This window comes from Mustela putorius, unplaced genomic scaffold (genome assembly GCF_011764305.1).
Source record: "Mustela putorius furo isolate JIRA1106 unplaced genomic scaffold, ASM1176430v1.1 tig00000095_pilon_pilon_pilon, whole genome shotgun sequence".
NCBI lineage: Eukaryota > Metazoa > Chordata > Mammalia > Carnivora > Mustelidae > Mustela > Mustela putorius.
In genome coordinates, this window is record NW_025421280.1 from 23119311 (window position 1) to 23146323 (window position 27013).

Sequence of the window (27013 nt, forward strand, 5' to 3'; positions counted from 1 at the left end):
GCTGAGGGGGCGGGACAAGGCTGAGAGGTATCAGGGACGGCTCTTCATTCTGCTGGGGGACAGCCATGCCTCTACCTCTGCTGAGTCCTGACCCCTTCCTCGCCAGGTGGTCCAGGTGGTGACCAAGCTGAGCTGTCTCCTCCCTCTTCTCACCCCCCAGCCTGGGGCACCGCACTGAGGACCTCCCAGGTGGTCCTCTGGGGTCTGTTAGTCCCAGCGATGCCCCTGTCCTCCGGTGAGAAACACACGGCAGGACACAGGGTGTATGCCCCGGCTTGGGTGCCCAGTCAGTGCGACATCTCATTTTTTCTGCCTTGAGTATGAGGTACTGCACGTGCCAGGTGTGGGGTGGGCAGCAGGTCAGAAACCCTGGGTGAAAAAATGCTGCCCATAGACTGAACACCTGTGTCCTCCCCAAATTCAGATGTTGAAATTCTAACCCCAAGGTGATGGTATTTGGAGGTGGGTCCTCTGGGAGGCGATTAGATCTTAGGGGTGGAGCTCTCATGAATGGGGGTTAGTGTCCTTAGAGAAGAGGCCCAGAGAGGTCCCTTGGTCTTTCTGCCAAGTGAAAACACAGGGAAAAGACAATCATCTATGAACCCAGAAACTCATCAGATACAGAATCTTCTGGCTACTTGATCTTGGACTTCCCAGTTGGCAGAACTGTGGTTCCCCGAGCCTATGATGTTTTGGGATGGCATCTGGAACAGAGTCGTGGCAGGGCTCCTTCTGCATTTCCTTGGCTCTGCCCAGACCCCTGACCACAGTGAAAGACAGGGTCAGGGGTAGCTACTGCCCCATCTCAAGGAGTCTTGTGTGAGCACATGGTCCTGGAACAGAAAGGAATGCAAGCCAGCCAGACTCCCCTGAGCCAGGAGGTGGCCTAGAGTGCCTGGAAGCTGCCAGTTCCCATCCTTAGAACAGCTCATCTGAACCGGGCATGCCCTGAGATGGGGGATGAGCCTGCCTGGGCTGGGGCATAGGATGACTGTGGGGATAGAGAGGTCAACCCAGTGGATGGAGTCTCCTCAGAGTCTTTGGATTAGCATTTATTGAGTGCCTACTGTGTGCTTAGGTCTGCTCTGGACCCTCTTCTCACCACCTCACCTGGTCCCCGGCTCCCGGTGAGTCCCGAGTGAGGATCCGCCTGTGTCCTGCCTCCCAAGTGTTAGGATGCAGATTTCCCCCTTCCCAGGAGATCCCCTCCGGGCCAAGGGCTGGGAACTGGGACGCGGGGGTGGAAGGGGGCTGGAAGTATCCCGGGCACAGAAGGCGACGTCGGGGGGTGAGGGGGTGGGGCAGGAGCCGCCACCTCCTGAAGGAGCTGGAGTTTCCGCGTGGCCCCTGGACGTGGGCCTGGCCGGGAGGCTGGGAGAGGCGTCTGCTCCCCCTCCCTGGCCTCGCTCTCCTCCCCTCCGCTCCCTCCTCCGGGCGGGGTTCCCGGAACAGGCCGCCAAGGGCGGGGCGAGGAAGCGGTGGCCGTACGGGTCGCTGAGGCTGCCGCCGCACCTCAACCCCTCCTGCTTCTGTCCGTCTGTCCTTCTGTCCGTCCGCCGCCCCGCCATGGCTGCGCGGGTCCCCGCGCTCCGGATCCTACTGCTGCTGCTTCTGCTGCTCCCGCCGCCTCCAGGTGGTGAGCCTTGGGGGTGGGGGCAGTTTGTCCCGGGCAGGGACCGTTTGTCCCGGTGTATCTGGGAGGGGGGGCTGCCCCATTCCTGCGTCCCTAGAGTGCACCCAGGCAGCACCGGGATCCCCACAGTGTCCCCCACCCCCAGTAACCCCGAGGCAGTTAGCCAGACCCCCAGGACCTGACCTCAGCTCCCCTCCGTGTCTGAACGGACCCTAGGAAGTTGCCACCATTGTTGTGCCCTGGGTGAGGGTGGCAGTGGTGGGGTCTGTGTTCCCTCAGATGTTCGGAAGGATTGGGTCCCCAGGGGCTGGCATGGGAGTCCCTGCCTGGTCTTAGCCTAGGGTGATGGCGGAAGGGAGGCCTGGCCCCCTCCATCAGAGGCCTTCCCTTCAGCTCTATGTTCTGGCTGGACTCCCCCACCCGCTGTTCCCACGGCCCTTGTGTTCCTGGAGACGACTGAGGCTGGCCTCCCGGGTTGGAGGAAACACCACTGTGTGTGTTGATGGTACACTGATGATTCACAGACGGAGGAGGCCAGGCTGGGGGCCATTTCGGGGTAGGAATTGGAACAGACCCTGACCCAGCCGGCGGAAGCCGGAGTGATCCCTCTGGGGTGAGCAGTTTCCTCAAGGAAAAAGGCTTTATTTCCTGGGGGAGCTGAGATGAATCTGTGGACCCGGGCTGGGAAGTGAGAAGGTAGTTCCCTGGTCCCTGGTCCCTGGTCCAGTAAGTTCTGGCAAGTCTCAACCGGCCTGTCTGGGGCCCAGAAGAGCCTTTGTGTCCTGGGCTCTTGGCCCAAGCAAGTGGTGTGTGTATGTCTTTGTCCCCAGCTTTGAGGCCGAAAGGACCCTGCTGGAGGGGGGGGGTCACCTGAGTTTCCGGTAGCGTTGGCCAGGCTGACTTACCTACTACCATACAACCTACTGTTGGATGGACAGCTGGTTAGGGGAAGCCTGGGAGTGGTCAGGTCCTCTGCGCCTCCAGCTTTGCCCAGAGCAGGGTTCTGCCTGAACCTGCCAAGAACAGAGCACCCCTCTCCCGTTCCCCACCCCTTTCTAGTTATCTCTTCTCTAGGAGGTCACTTAGTGCCTCTGTCTTTGGGCCTCGCTCTGTATGTGATGCACTGACCAGGCTGGATCTCCAGACATGGCACACCGCCCTGGGGCTCTGGCCAGTCTGGGTCTTGAGAGTCCAGGTGCTGGGCTGGGATGTTTTCTAGGTGACATAGCCATATTTCAGGGTTTATCATTAGACCTGTCCCCAGGCTACCATAATCATCTGGGTCTTGCTGGACTGTGTGTTCTGTTCGGGGTCTGTCCAGGCACAGTCTGGGACCTGCCCCCCTCCTGCTGGTGGGCACTAGAGCTCTGCTCATGTGGTCTAAGGGTGCATGGGAACATTTGGTTATAGCATCTTCCTGGAAGTTGGCAAGCCTGTGGTCTCCCAAAGCCTTGGGTCATTTCCCACACTGGTCAGTCAGGTCCTCTCAGCATGACCTGGAATACTGGAGCTCTGTCCTTACCCCAGCCTGTGGGAAGGTCCTTGGATCCCTACTCTGGCTGAGAGCCTTGTAATGGTTCTGGGGCTTGAAGTGGGGCCACTGCCTCGGAACCCTGGCCACCAGTTGCATAAACATTTTCTGGGCATCTGCGCTTCATGGACTTTTCTGGGCTAAGCGCTTCATGGACATATATGGTGGGTATGACCATGGCCCATGGCGAGCCTGGTGTGAGGGTGTGGTCTGTGCGCGCCAGGCCCCTGCAGTCCTGTGTCTAGCAGAGACTGAGGATGCTGTGACTGAGTGGTGAGGAGAGGAAGTTAGGGACTGAGTGTGGATAGAGCTGGAAAGTTGGGGTGACCATCAAAGCCCTTGGCAGTCCAGCCCATGCTTTGTGGACCCTGGACTTGATTCTGAGGCAGTGGGGACCTGGGATGGTCCCTGAGCAGGAAGTGGCCCCACCTGAACTCCCACTTAGGAAGGCCAGTCTTCCTGCAGAAGCCAAGTGGCTGGTGGGGGAGAGAGGGAGCCCGGTTAGCTGCCTCTGCTGTGGGACAGGGGAGAGGGCAAGGCAGATGGGGGCTGTGGCTAGAGGTGGCCAGTGACTGGGGTGGCTCAAAGGCCCCCCAGATGCTTGTGACTGCTAGCAGTGCTGGGGAAGGGGCTCCATTGTACGGGCCATGGCCGAGATCTGGCGTGACACCTGGCCCTGTGGCCTCCCGATGAACAAGGGTGCTTCTCCGCTCCAGCCCACAGTGAGGTGTGTGTGGCTTCCCGTGGACACAACTTCTTCCCAGAGTCCTGTCCTGATTTCTGCTGCGGCAACTGTTACAACCAATACTGCTGCTCCGACGAGCTGAAGAAATTTGTGGGGAACAAGGAAAGCTGCGCAGAGCCCAAGGCCAGGTGGGTGCACAGTGGTCGCAGGGTGGGAGGGCTGAGTCTGCACCCAGCAGGAGTGTGCATGAAGGAGAAGTTCGCTCTGCCCCCGGCCTCTCAGGCTCTGCAAGGTGGTAGAGCACTGGACCAGGGATGGGGGGTGAGGGTGTGGAGACCCTGTTCTGGGCTGAACCCCCCACCCCCCCCAGAGCTTACTCAGTTAGTCCCCTACCCTTCTCTCCCCAACCCTCGAGGGCCCCGGCTCACCCAGCTCCCTCAGTCTTGAGCTGAGCAGTTTTCCCAGGGCTGGTGGCCTCAGTTGGCCCTGTGGCTCGCCCCTGGGTATGCACCTGGACCAACAAGGTGCACCCTTTGGTGTGAGTCTACCCTATAGCAAAGCATGCACCTGGCTGGGGAAGTATGTGACTTGTGTAGGCATCATCTTGTGAGCCCTGGAGCTCAGGTCGCATCCTGCACCATGTCCCGTGTCCTCTTAGTGTGGCCAGTGGATTTGCATTGCATCATGGGCTGGAAGCAAGGTCTCCCTTTGCCACATAGGGGTTTCTTTTGTGTTTGATCATAGGGATAGAGAGGGTGGAGGGGGTCCAGCTTCTCTGCTCGTGACAGGTTATCATCACTGGTCTGGACAAGACCAGCCCATGCCGTCCTATATATTTAATCTCACATACCCTTCCATTTCCCTCTCACCCCATAAGCAACCAGTCTGTATGTCATTTTCACTGTTTGTGATTGATTGATTGGTTGTTTGATTGATTGATTTTTAAACTCTGTACCCAACCTAGGGCTCAAACTCACTACCCCAAGATCTAGAGTTGTGTGGTCTACTGATGGACCATCAGTTTTGGAAAAGTCTACATTGTTTTGTGGATGCAAGGAACACCCTTACTTTTTGCATTTGGCTCAGGGTTTATAAGACCCAGTCATACTGCATTGTGTGCATCTGGCCTATGTCCACCCCTGTGGTGTTATTCTCTGGGGTGTGAGTATTAAGCTTGCTGTCATAGATGATTGCTGTAAGCATCTTCCTCTTTTTTATGGAACCATGTGAGAATTTCTTGGAAGTGTACACGGGAGCAAATTGCCAGGAGAGTGAGATGTATGTAGGACTTCTAAGGTGTTCTTGGGAATGGCAGCCCCAGGCTACATACCAGCCTACCTAGATTCCTGATGGATCAGAGTCCCCCCTTTCACAGGAAGTGAACACCTTTTGTTGTCCTTACATTTTTACATGAGTCTTTTAAAGAAAATCCATTCCAGTAATTTTTTTTTTAAATACACGAGCATTTCATTTAAATTTAATGTAATTATTGGTGTTCTGGGATTTTATTTGCCATCTTATTTTGTGCTTTTTATTGCTCTCTTCTATTCTCTCTTTCTTTCTTCTTCCCTTACCATATTGTTTTGCTTTGTTCCTACTCCATTTTTTTTCTTCTATTCTTTACTTCTTTTACCTTCTGTATTCCTTTATTCCTTTTTCTTGCCTTGTCGCACAGGCTGGGACTTCCAGTGCAATGTTGAATAGAAGTGGTGAGAGCAGATCTCCCTGTCTGGGTCTCAATTTTAAGGAGAAAATATACAGGATTAGGTATGATGCTAGCTATAGCTTTTTCATTGGTGGCTTCTATCAGATTGAGGAAGTTGCCTTCTATTTCTAGTTTGCTTGGACTTGAAGCGATCTTGAATTTTGTCAAATAGTTTCCCTGCATCTGTATTTTTTAAAATTAATTTAGTTATTTTTTTAAATTAATCTTTTTGATGGTACTGTAAGTAGTGTAGTTTAGAATTCTTGTTATTTATTGATATAAAGGCAATACATTTTTATAAATTGACCTTGTATCCAGAGACTTTACTAAATTTATGTATTAATTTGAGTGATTTTAATAAAAACTTCTTAAGAATTTTCTACAGAAATGGTCACGTCATGTGTAATTAATGTTTTATTTCTTCCATTCTAATTCTTATACTTTTAAGTAATTTTTCTTGCTTTATTGCACTGGCTAGGATATCTAGTGCAGTGTTGATTGGAAGTGATGATAGATAGCATTCTTGTCTCAGGGGAAGGCTTTTATCATTTCATGATTAAAAATAATTAAATAAAATCTTTTAAAAAGGGGGGGAGGCGCCTGGGTGGCTCAGTTGATTAAGCTGCTGCCTTCTGCTCAGGTTGTGATCCCAGAGTCCCAGGATTGAGTCCTGCATTGGGCTCCCAGCTCCATGGAGAGTCTGCTTCTCCCTCTGACCTTCTCCCCTCTCGTGCTCTCTCTCACTCTCTCTCTCTCTCAAATAAATAAATAAAATCTTTAAAAAAAATAATGTTTACTGTAGTTTTTTTTTAAGATACCTTTTATTAGACTAAGGAAAGATTTTATTTATTTATTTGACAGGCAGTGAGAGAGGGAACATAAGCAGAGGGAGTGGGAGAGGGAGAGGCAGGCTTCCTCCCGAGCAGGGAGCCTAATGTGGGCCTGGATCCCAGAACCCTGGGATATGACATGAGCCGAAGGCAGATGCTTCATGACTGAGCCACCCAGGAACCCGGTTTCTGCTAATCTGATAGTGATACTAAGAACTTTTTTTTTTTTTTTTAAATAAATTCTTGGTGCCCTTTATAGATTTACTTATTTATTGTGAGAGAGAGAGAGACAGAGAGTGTGTGTGCATGAGTGGTGGGGAGGGGCAGGGAGAGGTAAAGAGAGAATTTTTTTTAAAAGACTTATTTATTTATTTATTTAACAGAGAGAGAGAGAGAGAGAGATCACAAGTAGGCAGAGGCAGGCAGAGAGAGAGAGATCACAAGTAGGCAGAGGCAGGCAGAGAGAGAGAGGGGGAAGCAGGCTTCCTGCCAAGCAGAGAGCCCGATGTGGGGCTCAATCCCAGGACCCTGAGATCATGACTTGAGCTGAAGGCAGAGGCTTGACCCACTGAACCACCCAGGCGCCCCAACGAGAGAATTTTTTAAAAAACATTTTATTTATTTATTTGACAGAGAGAGTGAGATCACAAGTAGGCAGAGAGGCAGACAGAGAGAAGGGGGAAGCAGGCTACCTGCTGAGCAGAGAACCAGACACGGGGCTTGATCCCAGGACCCTGAGATCATGACCCAAGCCGAAGGCAGAGGCTTAACCCACTGAGCCACCCAGGTGCCCCTAAAGAGAGAATCTTAAGCAAACTCCCTGCTGAGTGCAGAGCCTGACTTGGGGCTTGATCTCAGGACCCCAAGGTCATGACCCGACCCGAAATCAAGAGTAGGGCACTTAACTGACTGAGCCACCCAGGTGCCTCTCCTTGGTGCCTTTTATTTTTTTAGAATTTGTAAAAGATTTAATTAATTTATTTGACAGAGAGAGTGAGAGAGCACAAGCAAGGGGAGCAGCAGAAGGAGAGGGAGAAGCAGGCTCCCTGCTGACCAGGGAGCCCAATGTGGGACTGTGGGACTCCATCGCAGGACCCTGGGATTATGACCTGCGCTGAAGGCAGATACTTAACCATCTGAGCCCAGGCGCCCCACCTTGGTGCCTTTTAAAAGAAAACATTTCTGGGGCTCCTGGCTGGCTCAGTTGGAGGAGCATAGGACTCTTGATCTTGGGTTCGAGTTCAAACCCCATGTTGGGGATAGAAATTACTTAAATAAAATTTTAAATGGAACATATTTCTTTTGGGTAAATATCTAGGAGTCAGATTGCCGAGTCATTGGGTACACGTGTTCAGCTTTGGCAGATACGCCCAGTTTTCTTTTTTCTTTTAATTTTTATTTATTTATTTTTTTTTGACAGAGATCAAAAGTAAGCAGAGAGGCAAGGCAGAGAGAGAGAGAGAGGGGGAAGCAGGCTCCCTGCTGAGCAGAGAGCCCAATGTGGGGCTCGATCCCAGGACCCTGAGATCATGACCTGAGCCGAAGGCAGAGGCTTAACCCACTGAGCCACCCAGGCACCCCTACCCCCAGTTTTCTAGCATTGTTGTAGTGTTTATGCTCTTACCAGCCATGTACGAGAGTTCCGGTTTGCTGTGCCTCCTCTGAAAACTTGGCATTGTAAATCAGTTTTTAAAAATTGAGGTATAATTACATGTAATAAAATGCACAAGTCTTAATGTTTCAGTTTGATCAGTTTTAATAAATGCATATTTCTCACCTGTAGTACCTCAGTCAAGATCTAGATCGTTTCTATTTCCTAGAAGGTTTTAATTTTAGTAATTTTGGTGAATGTGTGGTAAGACCTCATTGTGTTGTTTTCTTTTTAATTTCTTTTTTTTTAAAGAATTTTTTTTTTTAAGATTTTATTTATTTATTTGACAGACAGAGATCACAAGCAGGCAGAAAGGCAGGCAGAGAGAGAGAGAGAGAGGAGGAAGCAGGCTCCCCATGGAACAGAGAGCCTGATGCGGGGCTCGATCCCAGGACCCTGTGATCATGACCTGAGCGGAAGGCAATTGCTTAACCAACTGAGCCACCCAGGCGCCGCTGTGTTGTTTTCTTTTAAGATTTAAGTGTTTTGAAATTTATTGAGATTCATTTTATGACCGAGCATATACTATACCTTGGTAAATGTTTCATATGAACTTGAAAAATGGTATATTCTGCAGTTGTTGGGTGTAGTGCTTTTAGAAGTGTCAGTTAGGTCAAGTTGGTTGATAATAGTGTTTAGATCTTTTCTGTCCTTGTGGGCTTTGTCTGCTTGTTTTATTGATTACTGAGAGACCACAGATATGTTCATTCTTCTTTTAGTTCTGTCAATATTTGCTTTGTGAATTCTGATGCTTTGTTATTCAGTGCATACATATTTAGGATTGGTTTGACTTTCTTTTTTCTTTTCTTTTTTTTTTTTTTTTTTAAGATTTTATTTATTTGACAGAGAGAGAGATCACAAGTAGGCAGCAGAGGCAGGCAGAGAGAGAGGAGGAAGCAAGCTCCCCGCTGAGCAGAGAGCCCCATATGGAACTCTATCCCAGGACCCCAAGATCATGACCTGAGTTGAAGGCAGAAGCTTAACCTATTGAGCCACCCAGGCGCTCCTGGTTTGACTTTCTGATGAAGTGTTCATTTTATCATGTGTAATGTCCCTCTTTATTTCTTGTAATACTATTGTAAACCTTAAAGACAGTTAAGTATTTTAATTGGTTTTGACAGTGAATATTTATTTACATTTATCCATATCTCTGTCTTCTCTGCTGCTGCTTCTTGCTTCCTACATCTTTAAGCCTCGGCTGAGATCGGGTTCCTTCTACATCTTATGCAGGTATGCTGGTGTCATATTTTCTGTTTTTGTTTCTCTGAAAATGTCTTTATTTCACCTGCATTCTTAAAGGATATTTTTCCTGGTTATAGATTTCTAGGTTGGCAGCTGTCAACTTCTCTCAGCACTTTAAAGCTTTCATTCCATTGTCTTTTCTTTTCTATTTACTTATTTTTTAGTAATCTCTACACCCAGTGTGGGGTTTGAATTTATGACCTTGAGTTGCTTTTCTGCCTGAGCCAGCCAGGCGTCTCATTCCATTCCATTGTCTTCTGATTTCTGTTGTTTCTGTGGAGAAACCAGTTAACAGATTAATTATTGCTCCTTTGCAAGCAACATGTTTTTTTCTGACTACCTTTTTTTTTTTAATTTAAAAAATTTTAAAAATTTTTTAGGTTTTTTTTGGTTTGTTTATTTATTTGACAGACAAAGATACAAGTAGGCAGAGATAGGCAGGCAGAGAGAGAGGGGGGAAGCAGGCTCCCCGATGAGCAGAGATTCCGATGTGGGGCTCCATCCCAGGACCCTGAGATCATGACCTGAGCTGAAAGCAGAGGCTTAAACACTATGCCACCCAGGCACCCTCTGACTACCTTCTTTTTAAACTTTTTATTTTTTAAAGATTTTATTTATTTATTTGTTTGAGAGAGAAAGAGAGAGAGCGTGTGCGCATGTGTGTGTGTGAGCCAGGGGAGGTTCTGAGAGAGAAAGAGAGAGAGTGAATCTCAAGCAGACTCCTCATAGAGTGGGGAGACTTTTGTGGGGCTCGATCCCACTACCCTGAGATCATGACCTAAACTGAAATCAGGAGTCAGATGCTCAACTGACTGAGCCACTGAGGTGCGCCTTTGAAGACTTTTAAAATTTTTCTTTGTATTTGGTTTTCAGCAGTTTTGCTGTGATGTTCCTGGGTATGGCTTTGTGGTGGTTGGGGTTCACAGTACTTCTTCTTTTTTTTTTTTTTAAGATATTATTCATTTATTTGACAGACAGAGATCACAAGCAGGCAGAGAGGCAGGCAGAGAGGAGGAAGCAGGGTCCCCGCTGAGCAGAGAGCCTGATGCGGGGCTCCATCCCAGGACCCTGGGATCATGACCTGAGCTGAAAGCAGAGGCTTTAACCCACTGAACCACCAAGGCACCCCCCCTTTTAAAGACTTTTTTCTTTATTTATTTGACAGAGATTACAAGTAGGCAGAGAGGCAGGCAGAGAGAGAGGGAGGAAGTAGGCTCCCCGCTGAAGCAGGCTCCCCAGAGAGCCTGATGTGGGGCTCGATCCTAGGACGCTGAGATCATGACCCAAGCTGAAGGCAGAGGCTCAACCCACTGAGCCACACAGGTGCCCCCACACTACTTCTTGAATTGTTACTTTTTTCTTCAGTTTTGAAAAATTGGCAGCCGTTATCTCTTTAAAGATTGCTTCTGCTCTATTTTCTTACTCTTTTCCTTTTAGGACCCTAATTACAAATATGTAAGACCTCTTGTAAACCTCTTATATTTCATATCTTGCCCACCATCTTCTGTCTTTACATTTACTGTCTTTTTGTGTCTCTGAGCTTCAGTCTACGTGTATTAGACCTATTCTCCAGTTTATGAATTGTATCTTCAGCCGTGTCTAATAAATTATGAATTTGTAGTATTGCTTTTTAGTTCTAGAATTTTTGTTTCTTCTTTTATATTTCATGTTCTCCTGAAGTGCTCAATTTTTTCTTTGATCTCCTTGAACTGTGTATGTGGTGGTGTTTAATATCAGTGGCTTTGCTATTTGAGGCCCCGTGGGTACTTCTGTGGTCAGTTACCTGTGGTCACTTGTGTTGTATTCATGCTGTCTTGTGTCCTCATGTTTCTGAAACTTTTTGATAGTGTGCCTGATGTCACATTTACAAAATTGATTGTAGAAATTTGGAGCCCAGGACTTCTTCCAGGGAGAATTTGTGTTGCTTTTGCCAAGGTCACAGTACTCTTAAGACCGTCTGGGACCCCCTGCATGGCTCAGTCGGTTAGGCCTCTGCCTTCAGCTCAGGTCATGATCCCAAAGTCCTGGGATGGAGCAGGCTCCTTGCTCAGGGGGGATCCTACTTATCCCTCTGCCTGCCACTCCCCTCGCTAGTGCTCTCTCTCTGTCTCTCTCTCTCTGGCAAATACATAAAATCTTTAAAAAAAAAAAACCATGTTGGGGCGCCTGGGTGGCTCAGTGGGTTAAGCCGCTGCTTTCGGCTCAGGTCTTGATCTCAGGGTCCTGGGATCGAGTCCCGCGCCAGGTTCTCTGCTCAGCAGGGAGCCTGCTTCCCTCTCTCTCTCTCTCTCTCTGCCTGCCTCTCTGCCTCCTTGTGATCTCTGCCTGTCAAATAAGTAAATAAATAAAATCTTTAAAAAAAAACCCAAAAAACCATGTTGGCCTAAATGCAGACAGAGACAGAGGATTAGAAACTGAGCTGTCTGCTCACTTCCTCCCTTCTTCTCGGGGTGTCAGGGCACAGCTTTTGAGGTCTCATCCCAAGTGAGTGGGAATCACTGGGGCCTGCCCACCTGGTGGACTCTGGGTCTAATCTCTATTACCTGAGACCTTCAGAGAACAGGGCCTCAGGTGCCAGCCTTATTTCCATGGATCTTTCTAGCCTCCCACACACCAGCTTGGTTTCCTTTGCTCTGTTATTGCTCACCAAAGCCTACACAATGATTTTTTTTTTTTTTTACTTTTATTTAAGAATTGTCTGTACCCGACGTGGGGTTTGAACCCATGACCCTGAGATCAAGAGTTGCATGCTTTTCCAAACTGAGCCAGCCAGATGCCCCTGCACACTGGTTATTTATTTATTTATTTTTAAAGATGTTATTTGTTTATTTGACAGAGAGAGAGAGACAGTGAGAGAGGGAACAAAAGCAAGGGGAGTGGAAGAGGGAGAAGCAGGCTTCCCGCAGAGCAGGGAGCCTGATGTGGATCTCCATCTCAGGAACCTGGGATCATGACCTGAGCCAAAGGCAGATGCTTAATGACTGAGCCACCCAGCCGTCCTGCACATTGGTTTTTAAAAAAATGTTTTCTCCTCAGCTTTACTTTTCCTTCAAGTTTAGGATATAATTGTTCCTAATGCTTTTTAATTTATTTTGTTTTACATTTAATTTTGGAAATTTTCAATATATACAAAAGCAGAGAGAATAATATAATAACTGTACATATCCATCATCTGCTTCCATAGTCACCAACACTTTGACACTGTTATTCCCCCCATTTTTTTCTGATCATTTTAAAACAAAATAAAAATTAAAACATCATAAATATTTCTCCCAGGGACTTCCTGGATGGCTCAGAGGGTTGAGCGTCCAACTCTGGATTTTGGCTCAGGTCATGATCTGGGTCCAGGGATCCAGCCCTGAGTTGGGCTCTGCACTTAGTGGGGAGGCTGCTTGAGATTCTCCCTCCCCATGCTCCTTCCCCTGCACGCTTGCGCTCTCTCTCAAATAAATAAATAAATAAATAAATAAGTCTTTAAAAAAATGTCTCCTTAAATGTTAGTTTTTTTTTTTTTTAAGATTTTATTCATTTATTTGACAGACAGAGATCACAAGTAGGCAGAGAGGCAGGCATAGAGAGAGGAGGAAGCAGAGTCCCCGCTGAGCAGAGAGCCTGATGTGGGGCTCGATCCCAGGACCCTGGGATCATGACCGGAACCAAAAGCAGAGGCCCACTGAGCCACCCAGGTGCCGCTTACAAGTTCTTTATAAATAAATATAACCATGATTATATTTGGCATAATTAACAGTAACTCATTAATAATTTTCAATGCCAGTCTGTCTTTAGCTGCCGCCACTTGTTCCAAAGTGCCTTCTCATGGGTGGCTTGTTCCAATCAGAATCCAAAGAAGGTTATTATTGTTATTCTTCTTAAATTGAAGTATAGTTGAATACAGTATTTTGTTAGTTTCAGGTATATATCATAGTGATTCAGTATTTTCAAATGTTACAAAGTGATCCCCACGATCAGTGTAGTTACCATCTGTCACCATACAAAGTTACTGCAATATTATTGCCTGTTTCGCTGTTACGTACATTACATCCCTGTGGCCTATTTATTTTATGACCACAGATTTGTACCTCTTAATCCCCTTCGCCTCTTTCACCCGCCCAGCCCCCAGCTGGCCCTCTCTCTGTAACCACATCTTTGTTTCCTGTATTGATGAGTCTCTCTGTTTTGGTTTGTTGTTTGCTAAATTCCACACAGAAAGGAAATCATGCGGTATTTCTTTCTCTGTCTCATTTCAGTTTGCATCATACCCTTTGGCTCCATCCATGTTGTGGAAAATGGCAAGATTTCTTTCTTTTTTTTGTGGCTGAGTAATATTCTGTTGTGTGTGTATGTCTCCCATCTTCATTTTCCACTAATCTACCAATCAACACCTAGATTGCTTCCATTTCCTAACTATTATAAACAATTCTGCAATGAACATAGGGGTGTACATATCTTTTCAAATTGGTGTTTTCGTTTTCTTCAGATAAATACCCAGAAGTGGAATTGGTTATGTACGGATTTTTGTAGTATTTCTGTTTGTAACCAGTTAGGGGGAACCTCCATGCTGTTTCCCCACAGTGGCTGCACCAGTTCGAATTCCTATTAACAGCGCACCCGGGCTCCCCTTTTTCCACATGCTCCACAGTACGTGTTGTTCTTTGTCTTTTTGATACTAGCCAATGAAGTTATAACTTTTTTTTTTTCATTTTTCAAAAGTTTCTTTATTTTAAAGTGAGAGAGGAGAGGGCGGTGGGAAGGGGCAGAGGGAAAGGGGGGAGAGTCTCAAGCAGACTCTGCAGCGATCATGGAGCCTCTGTGGGGCTTGAACCCACGACCCTGAGATCACGAACTGAGCCAAAACCAAGAGTCAGATGCTCAACAGCTGTGCCAACCAGGCATCCCTGAAGTTATTACTTTCTTTTCTTTTTTTTTTTGGAAGAGGGAAACAATTTTTTTTAAAGATTTTATTCATCTGTTTCTTGGAGAGAGAGTCCACAAGCAGGGGAAGCAGCAGGCAGGTGGAGAGGGAGAAGCAGACTCCCCGCTGAGCATGGAGCCCAATGAGGGCTCCATCCCAGGACCCCAGGATCATGACCTGAGCCAAAGCCAACGCTCAGTTGCTCAATCGACTGAGCCATCCACCTGCCCCTGAAGTTATTACTTTTTTTTTTAAAATAAAATATTTTATTTATTTGATAGGGAGAGATCACAAGCAGGCAGAGAGGCAGGCAGAGAGAGAGGGAAGAAGCAGGCTCCCTGTTGAGCAGAGAGCCCGATGCAGGGCTCGATCACAGGACCCTGGGATCATGACCTGAGCCGAAGGCAGAGGCTTTAACCCACTGAGCCACCCAGGCGCCCCCTGAAGTTATTACTTTTAAAGTCTTTGTTGTACCTGTAGTTCTTTCCTCTTTTTTATTATGCATTTTTTTCTTTTTTTTTCTTCTCTCCTTGATGAGTCTTGCCAGAAGGCCTGCCAACTTTGGATTTTTAAATCTTTTTTTTTTTTTTTTTTGGTGGTTGTTGTTCTTTCTTATTTTTATTTTTATTTTATTTATTTATTTTTAAAGATTTTATTTGTTTGTTAGAGAGAGAGACAGAGCGCAAGCACAGGCAGACAGAATGGCAGGCTAAAGGCAGAGGGAGAAGCAGGCTCCCTGCCGAGCAAGGAGCCTGATGTGGAACTCGATCCCAGGATGCTGGGATCATGACCTGAGCCGAAGGCAGCCACTTAACCCACTGAGCCACCCAGGCGTCCCATGTTCTTTTTTATTTTTGTGCTTTATTTTATTAAATTCCTTTATTATCCCTTTATTAATCTCTTCCTTATTTGGGGGATTGACTCTATTAGTTTTCCCTCACCTTCTTGAGTTTAATATTTTACTTTTAAAGATAAATAAATTTCTGGGGCAGCTGGGAGGCTCAGTCGGTTGAACATCTGACTCTTGATTTCAGTTTGGCTCATGGTCTCAGGGCCGTGAGATCGAGCCCTGCATCAAACTCTGTGCTCTGGGAGGAGTCAGCTTGAGATTCTTTCCCTCTCCCTCTGCCTTTCCTCCTGCCTATACACTTTCTTTCTCTCTGTGTGATAAATCAATCTAAAAAAAAAAAAAAGATAATTTCCCTCTAATAACTGCATTAGCTGTGTTTTTTACCTGTTTTATTTTAACCTGTTGTATTTTTGTTATCCAATTTTACTAATTTCTCTCTCTCTCTCTAAGATTTTATTTATTTATTTATGAGAGAGAGCGAGAGAGAATGAGAGGGGAGTGGGTCAGAGGGAGAATCAGACTCCCTGCTGAGCAGGGAGCCCAGTGCGCAGGCTCCATCCTGGGACTCTGGATCACGACCCGAGCTGAAGGCAGTCACCTAACCAACTGAGCCACCCAAGTGCCCAGTTTTATTAATTTTTAAATTTCTTTTTCTTTTACTTGGCACAATTTTATTTATTTTTTTCTTCCAAATTTGTATTTAAATTTTGGTTAGTTGACATATAGCATAATACTGGTTTCATGAGTAGAATTTAGTGATTCATTACTTACAAACAGCACCCAGGGCTCATCATAAAAAGTGCCCTCCTTGGGGTGCCTGGGTGGCTCAATCATTAAACATCTGCCTTTGACTCAGGTCATAATCCTAAGATTCTGGGATCAAGCCCCATATCGGGCTCCCTACTCAGCGCAAAGCCTGCTTTTCCCTCTCCCACTCCCCCTGCTTGTGTTTCCTCTCTCGCTATCTCTCTGCCAAGTAAATAAATAAATAAAATTTTTTTTGTTGTTGTTAAAAGATTTTATTTATTTATTTGACAGACAGAGATCACAAGTAGGCAGAGAGGCAGGCAGAGAGAGAGAGAGAGAGAGAGAGAGAGAGGGAAGCAGGCTTCCTGCGGAGCAGGGAGCCCGATACAGGGCTCGATCCCAGGACCCTGAGATCATGACCCGAGCCGAAGGCAGCAGCCCAAACCACTGAGCCACCCAGGCGCCCCAATAAATAAATTTTTTTTAAAAAGTGCCCTCCTTAATGCCCATCACCCATCTAGCCCATCCCCCACCCATCTTCCTCCATTAACCCTCAGTTTGTTCTCTGTAGTTAAGAGTCTCTTATGGTGGGCGCCTGGGTGGCTCAGTGGGTTAAGCCGCTGCCTTCGGCTCAGGTCATGATCTCAGGGTCCTGGGATCGAGTCCCGCATCGGGCTCTCTGCTCAGCAGGGAGCCTGCTTCCTCCTCTCTCTGCCTGCCTCTCTGCCTACTTGTAATTTCTCTGTCAAATAAATAAATAAAATCTTTAAAAAAAAAAAAAAAGAGTCTCTTATGGTTGGGGCGCCTGGGTGGCTCAGTGGGTTGGGCCACTGCCTTCCGTGCTGATCTCAGGGTCCTGGATCGAGTCCCGAGTCCGGCTCTCTGCTCAGCAGGGAGCCTGCATCCCTCTCTCTCTCTCTCTCTCTCTCTGCCTGCCTCTCAGTCTACTTGTGATTTCTCTCTGTCAAATTAATAAATAAAATCTTAAAAAAAAAAAAAGAGTCTCTTATGGTTTACTTCCCCCTCTCTCCTTTTCTCTTGCTTTTTCTTTCTTACACGTTCTTCTGTTTTGTTTCCTAAAATCCACATATGAGTGAAATCATGTGATATTTGTCTTTCTCTGACTGACTTATTTCACTTAGCATAATACATTAGCTCCATCCACATCATTGCAAATGGTAAGATTTCATTCTTTTTGATGGCTGAGTAATATTCTGTTGTTTAGATATGCTACATCTTTTTTTTTTTTTTTTTTTTAAGATTTTATTTATTTATTTGATAGAGAGAGATCACAAGTAGACAGTAGACACAAGTAGACCGAGAGATAGGCAGAGAAAGAGGGGGAAGCAGTCTCCCTGCTGAGCAGAGAGCCTGATGCAGGGCTCCATCCCAGGACCCTGAGATCATGACCTGAGCCCAAAGCAGACGCTTAACCCCCTGAGCTACCCAGGTGCCCCTACATCTTTTTTTCTTAAGATTTTATTCTTAAGATTTTATTTTTTTATATTTTTGTTTGAGAATGAGGGAGAGAGTGTGTGTGCCCACATGCACAAGTGCGGGGGAGGGGCAAAGAGAGAGAAGCTGGCTCCTTGCTGAGCAGGAAGCCCTACTCAGGGTTCCATCCCAGGACCCTGAGATCATGACCTGAGCTAAAAGCAGACACTTAACCCAACGGCACACCCCTGGTGCCCCGATATACCACATTGTTTTTATCCATTCATCAGTCAGTGGACACTTGGGCTCTTTCCACAATTTAGCTATTGTTGATAACGCTGCTGTAAACATCAGGGTGCATGTGCCCCTTTGAATCTGTATTTTTGTATTACATATATCTTAATTTACTTTATAATTTCTTATTAAGGCACATTATTTTTGCTGCCTTTTTTTTTTTTTTTTTGGTAGCGTGTTAGTTTCTCAAGGTGTGAGTTATGTTCAGTATTTCTTTTTTCATTTCGTCACACAGTAGTCTTCCTTTGCTGATTTCTAACTTCATGGCACTGTGGTTGGAGAAGATAGCTTTGTGTGGTGCCCATCTTTTCAGATCGATGGAGCCTCTTTTTGTAGCCTTGTATGTAATGTCTACTGGAGAATGTTCTGGGTACACCTGAGAGGAGTGTGTGGCCTTATAGTCTGAGATCCTCAGGAGGCCTTGAGGAGTCTTCTGTGGCCCGTACAGGATTGGTTCTTGTGCATTTTGTGTGTGTGCTGAGGTAGTGTTTGTTTCTGGTGTGCTGGGTAGGGCTAGGGTGTGTCAATCATGAAGCTTTCTCTTTTCAGTGTGTTTGCCGGTACAGAGCCCCTGGAGCAGCTGGGCTCGGCACTGAGGTTCCGTTCCAGCTTGGACAGCGACCCCATGTCAGGGTAAGTAAAACCTGCAGGCAGGGTCCGTCTTCCTGGTGGAGGTGACAAGGGTCTCAGTGGGCTAGAGTGAGGGCTGTGGGTACTGGGATGCCACAGAGGCATTGTAGTGGGGCCCCAGAGTAGCTGACCAATAGGTTCCCTGATCCTTAGGTTGGAAAGTCGAGTCCTCATCATTGTGGACTGGGGATGGGGGGCCGTGGTTGACAGTTGAAAGGCCAAGTGTAGGGGGTCTGTATTGACCTAGGTGATGGGGTGGGCACTGGTGACTGATGGGGAACGAGTGGTGGTGTGGAGGTGATGGAGTTGATGGTGATGATGGTGATGGTGGTGACGGTGACAGTGATGGTGTAATGGTGACAGTGACAGGGCAATGGTGACAGTGGTGGGGTGATGGTGGTGACAGTGATGGGGCGATGGTGACAGTGATGCGGTGATGGTGATAGTGACAGGGGAGATGGCAGTGACAGGGATGGGGCAATGGTGGTGACAGGGATGGTGTGACCGTGGTGATGGGGATGGGATGATGGTCGTGGTGGGTGACGGTGATGATGGTGGCAGGGTGACGGTGGTGACCACGACAGGGCGATGGTGGGTCAGGTGGTAAAGACGCTGGGATACTGATACGCCTGGTCCCTGTGTCAGGGCCTGTGAGCCATGGTTGCTGTGTCAGGGCCCTTCTGTTGGGCCAAGGAACAAGACTGTCTCCCAAACCTCAGTTCCCTTGGCCAGGTTCCTGCTCTGTCTTGTTGCCACCGACGGGTGTTGTGACGCACCCTTCACGTGGGCGGAGCCAGCGTGCAGCCATGTGTATATTTTCCTGGTGGGGTCTGTTCCACGTGCTGCCCTCCTCGGCCCTGGTGGGTCTAGAAGCCCCCCTCAGGAGATCTGCACAGGCCTTGCCCCCCCCCTTGGGAGGAAGGCCCTTAGGGCTCCAGGCCCACATGGGGGTCCAGGTATGTACCTGCCCTTTCTGCCCTGCGGGGCTGGGTGGGTGCGGGGTCTCACTGGCCACAGTGGAATCAGGACAGGGCTCCCGGGATGGGGGAGGGAAGAGGTACAGCCTGTGGGCCCTCCTCAGAGCCCAAGGCCCAGCCTTGGCCCTCAGGTCTGTGGGCGGGTCCTTCGCCCTTGGCTGATGGGAGAATGACACCCTGATGAGCCCCTCCCTCCGCATGCAGGGGGCGCCCTTCCTTGGCTGAGTCCCCGAACTGTGGGCTTTCTGACAGCCCCACAGGACCTCCTGCTGTCCAGCCAGCGTGGGCCTGGGGCAGCCCGGGAGTGGGCCTTGTCCTGAGGACGGTGGAGTGTTCTGGGCAGTGCTGGTCTGAGCGGTGTTTAGGAAGGAGACCATTCTGGCTGCTCCAGGGAGGATGAGGCTGGGAGGGGGTGGCGGCCATGGCTTCCCAGTCCCAGGTGTTGGGAGCTGGAGGGAGGGAGACTGGGCTTGGTGCAGGGAGGTGAGTGCCTGGCCTCTGCCCTGGTGATGGGGACCGGAGGTCCAGGCCTGTGAAAGGAATTGGGACCAGGAGGGGGGCCAGGGTGAGGGGCTCAGGTTGGATGGCAGGAGTGTGCCGAGGACTGAATCTGAGGGTCAGCAGCATTTGAAGAAGGGCCTCGGGAGATGCTGAGAGGGAGGGTTCAGAGAAGCAGAAGGAAAGAGGAAGATGCGTGGGCTGTGGGCTGTTGAGGAATGTGGACTCCCTACCACAGAGGCCGTGGCACCCTTGGCAGGAGTCGTTCAGTGCAGCGGACTGAAGAGTGAGCCGGAAACGTGTAGGGTAAAGTGAGTGTGGAGGCTTCAGGGAGCCACTGGGCTGTGAACTCCAGACCGGAGTTGGAGGAGGAGTCAGGGTGAGGAAGGGCTTCTTGGGTGCTGGTAGAGACTTGAGCTCAGAGAGGGGACAGAGGGGACATTGCAGAACCAGGTCCCCGAGGGGCACGGGAGGAGAGGCTGCCGGGGCTGGTGGCTGCAGCGAGGTGACTGGGTGTGAGCACAGGAGCACCTGTTCCTGCCCGAGGTGTGCGCACAGAACGGGGGCTGGTGGGAGATGTGCGCGTGCCTGTGTGTGCGGGGGGTGCCTGCTGCCTCCCGCCCGGCTGTCCTGCCCACTGGGGAGCGTGGGTGACGGCAGTCGTGCTACCCCATCTCTCCCTCCCTGCCTTCTGGCCAGTGCCCCTGTGTCTCGCTCAGCACCTGCCTTACACAGGTTTAGGGCTTGGGAAGCAGCCAGAAGGGCAGGCTCTCCAATGACACATCTGTGTGCTGCCCTGTTGGCCAAGGGCACTGTTTCTCTGCTGGAGTGTTGGCTCTGTGGTGGGGTTCATCCCCTGCTGCCCAGGCCATGGCTGGAGCTTCAGGAAAGCTTCAGTGGGGGCAGAAAACCCCCCACATCTCCCTCTGTGGGTAACTCCTTGGGTTCTGCAAGAATGAGGCCCCAGGTCAGAGCATAGGGACCCAGAGGAGGTCTCCTCTGCCTGTCACAGCCTCCATGGGTGGTGTCTTCCCTCCACGTGGGCCCTCGGCTCCCTAGATGTGGCCGTGTTGCCTATGGGCCGGAGGTTGGCCCAGGTCTTCTGTAGCCTGCTCCTCAACTTGGGCGGGTGAGCCCCATCCTACCCTGTTGAATGGTCAGTGTCTGTGTCCACTCTTGGCTTGTATGCTCCCCATGTGCATACAGGATCCTCGGTCCCTGTCATGGTTCTTTTGGACCCTAATATCATTGTCCTTTCTGGTTCCTTGCTACTTCTGGGATCGATGTGTGTTTCAGCATCTGAGTGGTAGAATGCATGAATGCAGGCCCCACTTAGGTGGCTGCTGGCCCTGACTGCCGTGAGTGACGGTATGGGAGAAAGGCATGCAGGTCCCTTAGGTGCAGTGGGGTTGTGGTACACCTGGTACACCTGTCCCAGCTCTCCCAGCATCCTTTGTGCTGCTGTCACACCCACGGGGGCATGGCCGGTCCACCGCCTTGCCAGCATGATGCTGAAAATGCTGTTGTCCCTGCTCCAGAGAGGGTCTTCATCAGTCCCTACAAGAGGAGTCTTCAGCCTTCTAGAACCACGCCCTTTAGCCCTGTACACTCTCTGCTTGCGCTGATTCTGCTTTTTGAACTTGGCCTTTGGACTGTCTGATCTGGGAGGTAGCACCAATGTTGGGAAACCCATTCCTTCCTCTCAGAGGCATGGTTCCACTAGAACTGTGGCCTTGGGTACCATAGGCCCCTACCACACTCTGGAACCACCCCTCAAATATTACCCATCCTCAGAGCATCATGCCTGGCCTCCCTACTAGGTGCTGCCCATGGGGTCTCTGTGTGAATTTTTCATCCATCAAATCCCTATTGAACACACATAGTGTGCTCGGTGCTGGAGATAGAGCGATGGCCCAAAGCAGGTTCAGTCTGTGCCTCTGTGAATCCACAGGCTGGAGGCAAGATGCTCGTTAATCAATGCTCACAGAGTATATGTTTGTAAACTGAGGGAGACAGGGATTTAGTTCCGTCAGAGCATTTTCAGGGAAGATGTCCCCAAGGAAGTGGTATTTTGAGCTGAGTTCTGAAGCGTGAACAGGAATTAATTACGTGGAGGGCAGACCAGGCAGGAGGAACTATATATGCAAAGGTCCTGAGGTCAGATTATAGCATGGTGCTTTGAAAAACTGGAAGGAAGGTGATGTGGCCAGAGCACAGAGAACAAGGTGAGGTGGGAGTTCCAGACCACACAAGTTTATTTTTTTATTTTTAATTTTATTTTTTTAAAGATCTTATTTATCCATTTGACAGACAGAGATCACAGTAGGCAGAGAGACAGGCAGAAAGAGAGGGGGAAGCAGGCTCCCCACTGAGCAGAGAGCATATATATGTGGGGCTCGATCCCAGGACCCTGAGACCATGACCCGAGCCAAAGGCAGAGAGGCTTTAACCCACTGAGCCACCCAGGCGCCCCCACAAGTATTTTATTTTAATAGACTTTGTTAACAAAAGATATTTTTTAAAATTTGATTTTATTTTTAAAAATTCATTTAGTTAACATATATTACTGGTTTCAGAGATAGAGGTCAGGGGCGCCTGGGTGGCTCAATGGGTTGATCTCAGGATCCTGGGATCGAGGCCCGCATCGGGCTCTCTGCTCAGCAGGGAGCCTGCTTCCCTCTCTCTCTCTCTCTGCCTGCCTCTCTGTCTACTTGTGATCTCTCTCTGTCAAATAAATAAATAAAATCTTAAAAAAAAAAAAAAGAGATAGAGGTCAGTGATTTATCAGTTTTATATAATATTTATTAACTAAAGATTAAAATTTGTCTTATTTTAAGTTTTACTGTCTGGTGAGACAAATCATAGATTTTTTTCTTTTATTTTCAACTATCATATATATGTATGTGTGTATATATATGCATATATATATATATATATATATATATATATATATATGCACCCACACACAGAAAATTACACATAGATACATAAAGGGGTTGGTTTTTTTTAGGATTTAAAACAATTTTTAAGTAATCTCTACACCCAATGTGGGGCTTGAACTCACAACCCTGAGATCAAGAGTTGCATGCTCCACCGACTGAGCCAGACACGTGCCCCAGATACACAGTTTAACAAGTAAATTATAAATCAAATTCCTGGAGATCTCAAGAGCTACGGGAGCCATAGAAGGCTTTTGAGCAGGGTGACATGATCAGACCAGGCAGAATGGCCAAAGGCACTTGAAGAGGCTTCTGTGTCGTCCTGGCGAGGCAGGCTAATGGCTTGGAGCCCGCGCTGGTGGGAGAGGGGAAGCTCCAGGGGTCCCCAGGGCTGCTGGTGGACCTAGATCGCTGAAGGTGCCCATCAAGGAGGACAGCTGCAACAGGGCTGGCTGGCTGAGCAGGAGTGTGGCTCGGTCCCCCACACCTCGGATCCAGGGCAGCATCAGGGCAGGAAGGGGGACAGCCATGGTGTGAGGCCAGACCAGGTCAGGGCAGACAAGGCCGGGACAGGAGCCACTTTGGGAGGACCGCTGGACAGCCCTGGCTTCCCTCCCTGCTCCGGGCCTCCCTGGCACCGCTGGGCTTTGCTGTGTCTTTAAGGGCTCTGCGCTGACGTCAGAGATAGGGGAGGGCCAAGACTTGCTTTCCTTTCCTCGAAAGGGGAGGAGTTTGGAACTGAGTGGCCCAGGATGGAAATAGGGAAAGTCCAGGGCTGTGGGGAAGCCCGGGAGTGAAGGCGGAGGCTAACTAACATGGGGTGAGCTTGGGCGCCATAGTGTGTGTGTGTGTGTGTGTGTGTGTGTGTGTCTGTGTCCCCATTCCTTGGGGGCAGCAGCGGGTCTGGGAGGTGCTTGAGTCCCGGGCAGGTGACGCGCAGTGATCAGTGGTTTCTGGTTTGTGAATGCGTTTGTGTATTTTGGAATCCTCAGTGTGAAAAGTCTGTCACTAGCCTGTCCCTGGGCTGTGTGGGGCCCTGCTGAGATGGTGCTGCCCCTCTGAACTGTGAGGGGAAGCCCCTCCACCCAGGGCTGGGGTGGGGTGGAGTGGGGTACACCCCCCCTTCCCCCTGGGCCTGCTGTGAGGAGGCTCCACGCCCAACGTGGGTGGGGCTTGAACTCACAACCCAGATCTAGAGTGGTCTGCTCTACCAGTTGAGCCAGTCAGGTTCCCCTCCTTCCACGTTTGAATATTCTAGGTGCTGTCATCAAACATGTGCCTTTTCTTAGGGTTTGGTCCCTGGCAATAGAAGAGGAGAGCAAGGGACTCCATCTGCCCTTGAAAGTCAATGTTGGTGAACTCCCTGTCCAGGGCCTGACCTTTCTTTTTTTTTTTTTTTTTTAAGATTTTTTTTTTTAACTATTTACTTAGGAGTGAGAGTGAGAGCATGAGCAGGGAAAGGGGCAGAGGGAGATGCAGGCTCCCCAGGCTGAGCAAGGAGCCTCATGCGGGGCTCCATCCCGGAACCCTGGGACCATGACCCGAACCAAGAGTAGAAGCTTAACCCACTGAGCCACCCAAGCATGCTTGGGTCTGCCTTTTCTTTTCTTTTTTTTTTTTTTTTTTTAAGATTTTATTTATTTATCAGAGAGGGAGATGGGGAGAGAGCGAGCACAGGCAGACAGAATGGCAGGCAGAGGCAGAGGGAGAAGCAGGCTCCCCGCCGAGCAAGGAGCCCGATGCGGGACTCGATTCCAGGACGCCGGGATCATGACCCGAGCCGAAGGCAGCCGCTCAACCAACTGAGCCACCCAGGCGTCCCGGATCTGCCTTTTCTTAAAGCCCCTCTACTCTGCTATGGTCCTCGCTGAGGGGCTGGCATCAGGCAGGCCTGGCTCTGCTTACCCACTTGGCCTCCTGGTCAGAGCGTGGGAGCCCAGGATGTATGCGAACTTCTGGTACGGTGCTGGGTACCCAGTGGGTTCCCTGTCACTCCAGGGGGCCTGTAGCCCCTCTCTGGGGCCAGTGTTCCCTGTGTGCCTCTCCTCACTGTTCTGGGCACACTGGCCTCTGCTCTCCTGGGATTTCTCCCCCGCCTCTGTCCCTTGTGCTTCCATTCTTCCTCAGCGTCTGCCCCCTGCACTGAATTGTGGGCTCCCAGGGGCCGTGAGCTAGTTGATGTCGCCCCCAGGGACTGGCTTAAGCCATGTGCCCGAGGACCTGCTGCTGAGTGGTTGGGGTGAACAAGACGGGTGTGTGATCGGGAGACCCTCGAAGAGGTGGGACACAAGAGGGGTAGACGCTGGGTGAGGTGCTTTATACAGACTCACGGAACAACCCCCTTTTACACTGGGGAAATTGTGGGAAGGAGGTTCAAGTTGCCCCACCTGGAAGTTGCCCTGTGTGGCCGAGTCTCCTCTGGCAAGAAGGGTGCCCCTGGGAATGGTGGGGTGTGGACGGCTAGGGCCTGGGCTGGGGCAAGAGGCGCCCTGGGTCACGGCTGGCTCTTTGGCAGGTTTGGGGCAACCGTAGCCATCGGCCTGACCATCTTCGTGCTCACTGTTGTCACCGTCATCATCTGCTTCACCTGTTCCTGCTGCTCTCTCTATAAGATGTGCCGCCGGCCACCGCGTCGTAAGCACGCCCACCCCCTCCCTAGACCCCCCCCCCCCCGGGACCCTGGGTGCACAGGTGCAGAGCCCAGGGGCAGGGGGGTGTTGCTGACCAGGGCTCTGGCTTGGCTAAGCTGGAGTGAGGGGGGCTTGGTCCTGACTGAGATTCTCTTTGCAGCGGTGGTCACCACCACCACGGCCACGACGGTGGTGCACACCCCTTACCCTCAGCCTCCAAGTGTGCCCCCCAGCTACCCAGGACCGACGTACCAGGGCTACCACCCCATGCCCCCACAGCCAGGGATGCCAGCAGCACCTTACCCAACACAGTACCCCCCGCCTTACCCTGCCCAGCCTATGGGCCCCCCAGCATACCACGAGACACTGGCTGGTGAGTACCACTGCCAACGCCAACCCTGCCTGGCCCCCCACATCTCCTGCCACTGTCCCCTCGTGCTGCAGTCCTCCAGGTGCACAACCAACCGGTATCCTCTTCTGTTTTCAGGAGGTGCAGCCATGCCCTACCCTGCCAGCCAGCCTCCTTACAACCCGGCCTACATGGACCCACCGAAGACAGTTCCCTGAACATGTCCCTGCTTCTCTGGCTGCCCCTTGGGTGTGTGTGTGTGTGTGTGTGTGTGTGTGAGAGAGAGAGAGAGAGAGAAGATGGGTATGGAGGCACGGTCTTTTTCTCCCCATGCGTGGTGTTTGTGTCCCATTTGTACACGAAGCTTCTTGTGATGCCAACATGGTGGGGGGCAGTCCTTGCCAGAGTTGCTGGGACCCTACTTCATTCTCTTCCTCACTTGAAATTGTGCTCTTTCGAAATCTCAAAATTCAAAGACTGGGAGTTCTTTCCCGTACCTTCCCAGGGAGACCAGGCCGGCGGGGCTTGCCATGCCAGGACAGTGAGGCTTTTTGTGGGCAACGTGCCCATGTGTTCTGGTTTTGGTGGAGTGACAAGCCATTGTTCAAGGCCATGGCCTGTCCCCAGGGTGTGGGGTACTCTTCGAGGAACCAGAGCCATCATGGCGTGGGGGTGAGGCTTGGGGCCCGGCTAAGCAGACATCCCACAGTGCCAGAGCCTGCGCCATGCCCAGCAGAGGGTGGACAGCCTCCTGAGACCGAAACACTTGAGGCAGAGGCTCGGCCACCCGAACACGGTCTGCTTGGACTGTCCCACATCCTCCCTGGGACCAGCTGGAGGGCCACGTCCACCCACGGCTCTGGCTGCCCTGGCTGGCCACCCCTACCACAGGGCGGCAGGGCAGCCTCTGTCCACCTGCACACTCAGGTGTCCTCCCTGCAGTGTTTTTGTTTTCCTTTTAGCCAAACATTTTGCCTGTTTCCTGTTTCAAAATGTATGTGATCGTGTTTTGTGAGGCTGGACCTCCTGGGTCCTGGAAGGAAATTGGCCCACAGTGGAGAGGAACCGTCAGGCCTCTGATAGGCCCTGCTTCTCCTGACACCAGCTTCACAGAATAGCCAGAGCCTGTACCCCAGTCCACAGTGTGTCCTGGCACCTAGGGCACCTGGGCCAAGGGGCCATCTGGACCAAAGGTGGAAGGGGGCCCTAGGTGGCTGCTCTGGCCCAGACATGAATACCTCGGTGTTCCCTGTCCCTCTGTTAATATCTCACCAGATCTGTCTTAGCTTTGTACCTGTTGATGTGTTTCTGAGAGTTTAGGGTCTGCACCTTTGTTTATAATAAATGCAAACATTTGGGGCTGCTGCCTTCTTTTTTCAGAGCCTGGGTGCTGGGAGTGGGCATTAGGCCATGTCCCATCTTCATGCAACTCTTGGATTTCCATGTCTTTCCTAGACTCAGACGTCTGACCATCTT

At 49.9% G+C, this 27013-nt stretch overlaps 1 protein-coding gene across 4 annotated transcripts; it reads left to right on the plus strand.

The window, feature by feature from the left end:
* The first annotated feature begins 1432 nt into the window (after positions 1-1432).
* On the plus strand, positions 1433-26896 carry SHISA5 (shisa family member 5). Of its 4 annotated transcripts, none has more exons than XM_004760721.3 (6): positions 1433-1636; positions 3881-4037; positions 18064-18147; positions 25074-25192; positions 25349-25561; positions 25676-26896. In XM_004760721.3, exons 1-6 carry the CDS (start codon positions 1567-1569, stop codon positions 25753-25755), a joined length of 723 nt encoding a protein of 240 aa, XP_004760778.2. In that variant the 5' UTR covers positions 1433-1566; the 3' UTR covers positions 25756-26896. The 4 variants fall into 4 exon arrangements, with proteins under 4 accessions (XP_004760778.2, XP_012915959.2, XP_044936341.1 ...); XM_013060505.2 differs by having other exon boundaries at positions 1434-1633; XM_045080406.1 differs by lacking the exon at positions 1433-1636 and adding an exon at positions 9228-9265 and having other exon boundaries at positions 3943-4037.
* The last annotated feature ends 117 nt before the right edge of the window (positions 26897-27013 follow it).